The sequence below is a fragment of the Zea mays genome, chromosome 6, assembly GCF_902167145.1.
Source record: "Zea mays cultivar B73 chromosome 6, Zm-B73-REFERENCE-NAM-5.0, whole genome shotgun sequence".
NCBI classification, from domain to species: domain Eukaryota; kingdom Viridiplantae; phylum Streptophyta; class Magnoliopsida; order Poales; family Poaceae; genus Zea; species Zea mays.
Window position 1 is genome coordinate 106,786,925 of NC_050101.1, and position 9,129 is coordinate 106,796,053.

General features: G+C 38.7%; 1 protein-coding gene across 1 annotated transcript; it reads right to left on the reverse strand.

The window, feature by feature from the left end:
• Positions 1–3,521: 3,521 nt before the first annotated feature.
• On the reverse strand, positions 3,522–7,036 carry LOC100278128 (uncharacterized). The gene is made up of 7 exons (NM_001151506.2): positions 6,839–7,036; positions 6,693–6,736; positions 5,604–5,712; positions 5,245–5,308; positions 5,044–5,160; positions 4,720–4,828; positions 3,522–4,034 (listed from the first exon to the last, which is right to left on the reverse strand). The coding sequence occupies exons 1-7, from the start codon at positions 6,940–6,942 to the stop codon at positions 3,949–3,951; spliced, it is 633 nt and encodes a 210-aa protein (NP_001144978.1). The 5' UTR covers positions 6,943–7,036; the 3' UTR covers positions 3,522–3,948.
• Between the last annotated feature and the right edge of the window lie 2,093 nt (positions 7,037–9,129).

A 9,129-nucleotide genomic window follows, 5' to 3' on the forward strand; every position in this document is an offset into this window, starting at 1 on the left:
ATCAACCAATTATAGTATGTGGTCCTGGAGTTCATAGTTTTGCTACTTTTCTGGCGCGACGATGTGGCAGAGGCGATGACAGGGCCTAGAACGGATTGGTCGTCCTGCCCTGTGTCGGAAGTTATGTGAATTTTCTGCCTCCTAGCGCTAGACAGATGATTTTCTTCATTTTGCCAACTCCTTGCCATTGCTTTCTACTGTTGTTTGTTTATTTTAGTGCAGCAACGGAGCCTATGAAGAAGCCCTATTTTCTGCTGCTGTTTGCCAACTCCAAGCAGATCGCCCACTAAAGAAGCCCACCCTCCTCGCTATAGAAGGTATGTGTTTAGCATATATGAAATGTTGTTCTGTTGTCTGTGTCTGCACCGCATAGCAAGTTCAGAAGGTTTAATTTTCATTTTTAGTGTTGGTATGGACTATTGGCATGAGGTACATGGGACAGAGAATTAGCAACTCATCAACACAAGTTGTCATCCTTTTGGCTCCCCTCTTAAGCAGCAAGATAGCAGTAGCTCGTTTATCTGATGAAGCTGTGATGCTCTAGCCCACTCTAAATTCCTTTTTTCTTTTATCTACTTCTCCAGAACCGTGAAATTTTGTTTCATTGCCATAGTGGAAATTGCAGCTGCAATGCGTGAGGGATGGCTGTCGGGTGTGTTTCCCTGCCTATATATGCCTTGAGATATTTCCATGAGGAGGCAATCAATCCCTGACATCATGCCTCATCATTGGGTAAGAATAGTACTTGTTTTCTTATATTTATCTTTCATACTCTAGAACTGTTGAGCTCAGGTATGAGTACTCCTTTTTTGGACAGGAGAGAGGATACTACTCTACAACTTTCACATTTAGGAAGCATAAAAGAAAACAAGCAGAGATCGATTATATGCGTATCTAATCATTATGTAGTTGATAATAACCTGCCTTTGAGTGATGATTTGTGATGTAATAACCTCCCATTTTTATAAATAACAACCAATAAGTGTTTACTTCCCTTCCATTTTTTAGATATGTGTGGTGCACACATATTAATAATATATAGATATAGTTGCAGACCCTTTTGTCCAGTTGAGCATCAAAAACTGTAATGCTTGGCCTCGATTTAACCTAGCTTCTTGAATTTGAGGGCAATGATCCAACCATTTTAACTTCATTTATTTGAATATATTATCCTTTTGTTGATTTCTTTAATGCAAGTTAGTTCTAAGTTTTATTCTTTAAATTTAGTGAAGAATTGGAGCGAAGAGGTTTCACTAATATGCTTGTCTCTCTGTTTCACAGATCTTACTAGCCAATTTCAACTATTCTACTATGTGTTTGCTTTTAATATAACAGTGAAAATTGACAGGAGAACAAAGGATCAAGTTTGAACAAGTTAGACATTAAAAATACTATTTTCTTTAATAAGCACATAAGGTAAGGCTAAAAATGATGCCCATAAATTGATTCTATCCACATATTTGAGAAGCCTGTCTTGCCTGCATACCTTGTAGGTTCTATATGTCAACATATAGAATGCTCTGTTTCAATGGTTTAACTTGCATGGCTTTATAAGACTTGTAAATGACATGTTCCAATAGTTGTGTTTTATGCATCTTTCCTCTTAATTTAAAGTATTCAACATTTGGTTCAGGATTGCTGTGATTTTAATAGTGGAATTTGTTGTATGTAATGACAGGCTCTTTGTATTGTGGAGGAGGCTAATATGATGTATGAAGCGCCTACTACCTGGACATATGCTGCTTCTGCCACAATGATGTATTTGCATTCTACCAAATCAAATTGTAACCTACTTAATCTATAGTGTTAACTCTTTTATATGTATTAGCTTTTTTGTGCTGCTTTCAAACTAATTTCTATGCTACAACAAAAGGTTACCACATCCATCATTTATTCATCATTTAGAAATGAGGGGCATTACAAGGTCGGGTCCCTGTTGCCCGCTGTGGAGTCGATTCCCGCGTGCTGCTTCTACTACCCCGGGTATGCTACGATGTTGCCGCCCTCTGGCTGATGTAGCGTGAACAAGGTGACTGTGATTGTTGTTTTGATGCCCGTAACAAGCTAATTCTGATTTTGGCTCTATCATTGTACTGACCGCTCACCTTATAAACTGAGAGTTATGAGTATGGTTTCAGGTCAGGTTATGTACCTATGTTCCACTCTTTCATCATATCATATTTTCTTTAGATAGAAAGGTTTACGTGCAATGGAATCCATATTTCCATATTGCAAAGTACTTAGTTTATTTTGGGTGCTATTGGTAGTTTTTATTTGTTTTTCTTTTTCTTTCCTTCTTTGGCTATTTTTTGTGTTATTTTTCTGCTATATTAATAAATGTGTACTCGCTTGTGCCATTTGTTTGAGAAATTACAATGGAACTACAAGTATATATCTCTGCCAATTTTGTCTCCTTTGCTTTTCATCTATGCATACAAGGTTCGCTAGATGTATGGGAGAAGATTAAATCACAAGGAATACTAAAATAGTGACAATTGATGGTTTTCATTACATAGGACATGTGAAATACTATTATAAGAACATCTGCGTATAAATAATTATCTTTTAGATTTTTTGTCTTGTTAGCATGACCTCTCTCAAACATTGTCTCTGCAGAGGACTACAATGTTGATTATAAATTATGTGTTGTTTTTCTTACTGTAATCATTGTAGGCTAACATTTTAACGAATAATTTATGTTCCGTTGCAACGCACGGGCACTCACCTAGTTACCTCAAAATTCTAGTAAAACCCCTCAAACTAGAAACTTGTTCGTTTGTCCTGAAAACAAAAGAGGATAGGGTTCGATGTCCAAGCTTTGGGTGGCTTTCTCAACAATTTTGACTTATACAAACTTAGGTGGTGAGCTAAATCATATGATAAAAGGCAATTCTATGTATGCCACTATAATTTTGTCTAGTACCTTATTTGTCATTATAAATCTCATATAGAATGTATTTTATCATCCTACCATGTCATCGCCAGTGTCATGTCATAGAAGGGATTATGACATGCAATTTTCTTATCCTCTTAGTCTATCTCCAGCAGTTTACTCATTCACATCCTCATATCCAAACTATACTATGCGAACAATGTAATCTACAGTGTAAAACATTTTTTTGGGTGACCATACGAGTGAACTGTTGAAACGGTTTTACGCCACTTGCGATGGAATGGAAGGGTAAGAAATTGTATATGAATGGTATAGAAGAGATTAGAACATTTATGCTGACAAATAAGGCACTAGATAAAATTGCAAGGATATGCAAAAAATCTCTATGATAAATATCTTATTCTTATCTTGTGCTCTGTTTTGTATATTATCTTAAGCTCTATTTCGTGTTTGTTGTTCATTTGGATGTAATCCCGATCTACTTGCACGAGAGCACCACCCAAAATACTCTTTTACACTGTTTGCAGAATAAAAAAGTTTATTCAAATCCTCTTCTAGGCCTTCTAATCCTTTTCAGGCTAAACTACAAGTCAAATATTTAGCCAAGTCAAATAAACAAGTATGCCTGCTGGGTGCAGCCGCGGTCCGATGACTAATCAATGTGTTAGATTCAGCTGATTCATACAATACAAATTGAACAAGAATATCTCAATGTGTGGTTATATGATGTGCCAAATGACTAGCTCAGCTAGAGGTTTCAGAAGGTTCTACATAAGGCCATGTTCGGTTCTGCCCCAATCCATATGGATTGAGGGGGATTCAAAGTCAAAATCCCCTCCAATCCGTATCAATCCCCTCCAATACATATGGATTGAAAATAACCGAACAAGCCCTAACAGAAAAACTGCAAGTTAAAATACAGTAAAAACAGGGGAAAGAGTTTCCACCTTGTCCCCAGGAAATTACTCCGAGTGACATGGCATGTCAAGCACTTCAGTACTGCCCTTAAACACATTATAGAATCTAGACCCTTGCAGCATCCTCATGTGCTACTTCTAGCCCTGCGCTCTGGCTAGCAAGCCAGACAATGATACGGGGTTGTTCCTCATTTGTTCTTGAGCTTGCTTCATCTCCTCAGGATCTTCATCACAAGAGTAAATTCAGTTAGGCATATATAGAAACGAAATCAGTATTAGCATTTCAAAAGCTGAAGAAAAACTACGTAATTGAAGTGCAACTGTAATTTCAGCATTTAACGATAACTAAAACATCCCACAATCAATAAATGAAAAGGGTTATCTGCGTAGAACCATTTTATAAGCTCTAGGAGGAACATAAGATCAATAATGACAAAATACATCACGAGGCCTACAACTGATATGATCATAGGGAAAAAAACAGCTCTCCAAGGTTTCTCTCAAGTGAATCTGGGAGGTTCTAACATTGTTAACTTACTGTATTGAAATTTTAAGATGAAACGTTGAAGTATATAGGTTACAGGTAAAAATGAACTAAATATAAATAATGTGTTTAGCAAGTATAAGACAAACAACACAAACATGAGAAGTTTTAGATAATGAAAATCATCACGGCCCATGTCATTAGTAATATAATTACAGAAAGGACAGATTATAACCAAGAAATCCAGAAGCACAACAGTTTAAACTAATAAACTTGATGCCCTGCTTACTCTATAAAATTGCATAAAGCTCAAACAACACTGTTATTAGAAAGCTGATGTTTGCTAATTGCAAGCTTTTAGTGCAACATACTAACTGAAAGCTTGTATCCATCTGATGTAAAAGAGGTCAAATATAGTAATATACCTATGTTCTCCATCATCTTGGGCATCACAAAGACCATTAAGACCATAAAACCAACCATCAACCCCATGGGGCTCTTCAAAAGTGACATGACGGAGAAAGGCTCCCTAACCTTGAAAGATTGAAAAATGAAACATTTAAAGAGGTTGTTTTCATAATACTTGACAAAAGTAGGAAGTGAAGAACACAGTAGTAACAACAATGAAGCCTTTTAGCCCAAAGCAAAAGCAAGTTGGGATAGGCCAGATCAAACCCAACATGAGTCAGCAGTGAGAAGTGAGGACTCCGAGGAAACAAGTATACAAAAAAATATTTAGCAATACCTACCTCATAGTACTGCTCTTCTTTCAGAGGTTCCAGGACAAGCTCATTTAGAACTCTTCTAGTTTCAGTCAATGCTGCTTGAATATAACCAGGATTCCTTGCACTGATATCTACGCGAACCTATCATTTACAAGAAATATGGAGTAAATTACCTGTATTCATTTCCCTTCACCATACTAACAAAATCAAGGAATAAATACTTACTGGGGAAAAGAAGTAACCAATTGAGGAGACCTCAATCAGATGAGTTCCAGCTGGCACGTTGTGGCTAAAGTATATCAGGTCAAGGAGCCAACAATAAAGCAAATATAGTGATCTCCTAACACTGATCTATAATTGTATACAATGAAAGATATACCCAAGAGCGGGCAAGAATTAATGGTATGCGCATGATGAGAGCTACAGTTTCTTTGCTTAGTACATACCCATCCCTCGGCATCAATTTTACCAACAACAAACAGATAAATGTATGATAGTACGAGCTATATCATTTTAATAGATGAAGTTTCCAGGAAAAATCAGAATAAAATTGAACTTATGGCAATGCATCTTTTGTAGGATACAATGCAAAGTAGCCGTCTGGCCTGGCAAATGTAACCCTCTGGCCGCCATTAAGTATCACTTTTGTGTTTGATGTCTTTGTTGCAAGACCAAAGCCCTTCACGCTCGTGCCTATATCCATAACACAAAGATCACATCAGACAGACAGCATGGGTTAGTAGCTTTTAGGTTCCAAGCATGCTTCAAGGTGCAATAAACATCTAAATGAACAAATCCTACACTGAAAAATCCCATAACTAGTATCCATAAGCTAAAAGTACTCTCAGGGAAGAAGACACATACACACATTCATTCATTGTTTAATTTGTATCAATTTTGGCTTACTTCCGACAAACCTTATCAGAAGCATTGGTCAAAACATCATAGTAAGATAGCAATGCATCCACACATCAAGAAAACTAGTTTAGTAGTGGAGAGAGAGAGAGAGAGATGCCGAACAAAAAACATATCAGAGCCCCTCCAATTGCAGGCACCTTATCAAAAATCACGCTGACATGTCATCATTCTATCATAGAAGCAAGATCTTATTGCAAATCCATTAGGTTTCTACAATGATATTAGCATAAATCAACATGTCAGCTTCAGAATTTGTACATCTGTATACTTCCCTTTTTGAACAGAACTTAGCTGATAATTCATTTCAGTTGCAGTAAGCACCAGACAACAGGAACAGAACACAGGCATACACACGCTTGCACAATTCAGGGCCGTACTTTAAGTTTGCAAGCTATAAATTTAGCTAAAACTTCACAAAATCATTTACCACGGAAGATCCCAAAACCAACGAGCAACAGGGCATCGTCAATTTGCATCAGTTCAACAGTCAGTGGATGGTCGCATACTACTAATTTCCTACCAATCGAAATTGCTTCAGTTCGCAGCTTTAGACACATGAATTGTTTGACATCTACACAAAATACAGGCACATCCAGCAATAGAAGAAGAAAAAAAAGATCGACCCCAGCACAATATAAGGCGCAACTAATTTATAACTTAATTACACTTACACAATCCCTAAACGCCGCAAACCTAGCACCTGCAAGAACCTAAATACGAATACGGCCGAATTCAGTGGGAGCCGAATCACTTACCATCGATCTTGACGCGGCCAGCGATCGTGTAGCCCTCTCCAGATCTAGAGCCACCAAGCACATGAGCCAAATCGGGAGAGCCGTCAGCAAAGCATCCGGCCGATCAGATCACGGAACGAGGGGAGGTTTAGGACAGGTACACCTACCCGGCTTGATGCGCTGCCGCGGAGCCGAGGCAGGCCGACGCGACGGCCACGAGGAGAAACAGGAGAAGTTGCCCGTGGCAGGAAGAAGCGGCCATCGTCGCCATGGTCGTCGTTGCTCGTCGGCTCGTCGCGGCCTTTTTTTTTTCTTTTGTGATAGCTGAATGAATAGCTGATGGATGGCTGCGCTTCTGTTCGATCTGTTTCTCAGAGTGGGCTTCGGTCAAGGAGACGGCGGGCTCATTATATTTGGGCCCAAACTCAATGTGTACTATTTGGGTCTGTTGGGCTAGGCTAGTGATCCGGCCCGGCAAACCGTGGGATCTGTGTAGCTTTTCATTTTTTTTATGTTTAAAATGTTCGAAAATTTTATAAATGATAAAAGAAACAGAAATAGGTGTCTATCGCCTTTGGTGGGGTGGCAGGTATACCCATGACCATTTTGCAGGTTTTATGACCCCCAGCCAGACTACTCAGCGTTCAGAGAAGGCAGGTACAGTCGTTCACAGTTTTACAACAGAAAAACATGACTCATGCTGTCTTACCACCAGTGGAATAGAAATGACGATGGCAATCCTGTTCCAGCAGACCACCGTAATGTTTCATAACCAATATACTTTCGTTTTTTTTTTGGTCTAGGTATTGTTTTCAAATGTCCAATTCCATCTCATTGCCGAGCTATTTATGAGCTAATGTGGACGCATGCTGGTGATATGAATTCTCCCACTGAGAAACGGACAAGTGTGCATGCAGTAGGTCGGCTAGACCAGTCTCTAGTCTAAACCGAGACCCGGCCGGCCCAATCCCATGGAGCCAGGCTATCCCGGAATCGGTAGCGTGATGATCGCATTCGCATGAATGAATCCTACTACAGGTATTTGACGTGCACGTACTATTTATCATTCCGTTGAATACAATGTCCTGCTCCGACAACCTTTTTAGAATTTAGATTGCTATAAAATCTTTCGCGCGTCAGCTACTAAAATATCCAAACAAAAGCCTGAAAAGTTGTTCTTGGCCGTACCGTCTCGTTGAATCGTCCACAGCACGGTCACAATCTACTCATTCTTGCTTTACTTTATGATCTAGATATTTCAGTGGATGATCGGATAATGGCAACTAGAATACTCACTTCTTTGAAGTTATACGACGTTTTAGAGCTCGAAACATTCACCAATAGCTTCCGACCTTTTTTTTGTATTTGGAAAAGTAATACTGATAAATAACATAGAGGGCAAATTAACCCCCCACACGTGACACTTGACACAAGTTGATCTTATTTAATTCCTTCTTGTACCACAAGTAAGTAGGTCGTCCAAATTAAAATATTTATCCTAGTACTTTGGTCCTTTTAAAAATACACGTAGAAGCATGAAGCCTTCCCCGAGAATCCAAGTGCCACGGCCCACAGGCCACAGGCATAGTCGTAGACCAGATTATACGCCCAATCAGAGCCGTGCTAGATCACCATGCGTCCACACCAAACCGTGGTTTGGCAATAAACAACCCCTGGTAATATTCGCTGAGGATAATTAATTGATTTAACAGCCTACAGGTGCCAGAGATCTAGGGTTGGGCATTCGGTTTTTTTTTTAAATTTCGGTTCGGTTTTTCGGTTTTAAAAAACTTTGGTTTTCTAGACATTAGAAACCAGTCAGTTTTCTAGAAAATAAAAAACCAAGAAGTTTGGTTTCGGTTTTTTACTTCGGTTTTTCGGTAAAAACCGAATACCAAACTTATACTAAGACAACATATACAACAAGTTTACATGATAGATTACACATAATTTTAAAAAGTAAAAATTATACAGGTACAAATATTTAGAGATACATCATACATCACATATAAATAAGTGAACAACAATTTAATTGCTTCACACATTTAGTTCACATAATCGAAAGTCAAATTTTAGAATTGATAAAGTTTGGTATTTGGTTTTTTATTACGGTTCGGTATACGGTGAAAACCGATTACGATACCGAAAACCGAACTTCTGAGATACAAAAACCGAAACCGAACCGAATTACCGAAAAACCGAAATTTCGGTTCGGTTCGGTTTATGGTAAAAAAGTGCCCACCCCTATAGAGATCCGCCAAGGAGCTAGCTATCGGCCCCGACAAGAGCTTCCATTGCCGTGACTCGGGTCCAACGGTGAAAACGAAATGAACCGCGCTCGGTTTGCTTTTCTATCCAGCTTAAAAAATTGGCTTCATTCGGCAACAGGTTTGCTATCGGTTCGTCGAGCCAATGAGTTTGGTCACAAGTATAAACTCACCCTCTAAATTATAATATA

Excerpts from the sequence above, each read along its gene's own strand:
- LOC100278128 (NM_001151506.2), bottom strand. The coding sequence starts at position 6,942 with ATGGCGACGATGGCCGCTTCTTCCTGCCACGGGCAACTTCTCCTGTTT. Across the intron at positions 6,737-6,838 it reads GCGGCAGCGCATCAAGCCGG|ATCTGGAGAGGGCTACACGA; the intron begins GTAGGTGTACCT and ends TGGTGGCTCTAG. Across the intron at positions 5,309-5,603 it reads CCAGACGGCTACTTTGCATT|CCACAACGTGCCAGCTGGAA; the intron begins GTATCCTACAAA and ends GATATACTTTAG.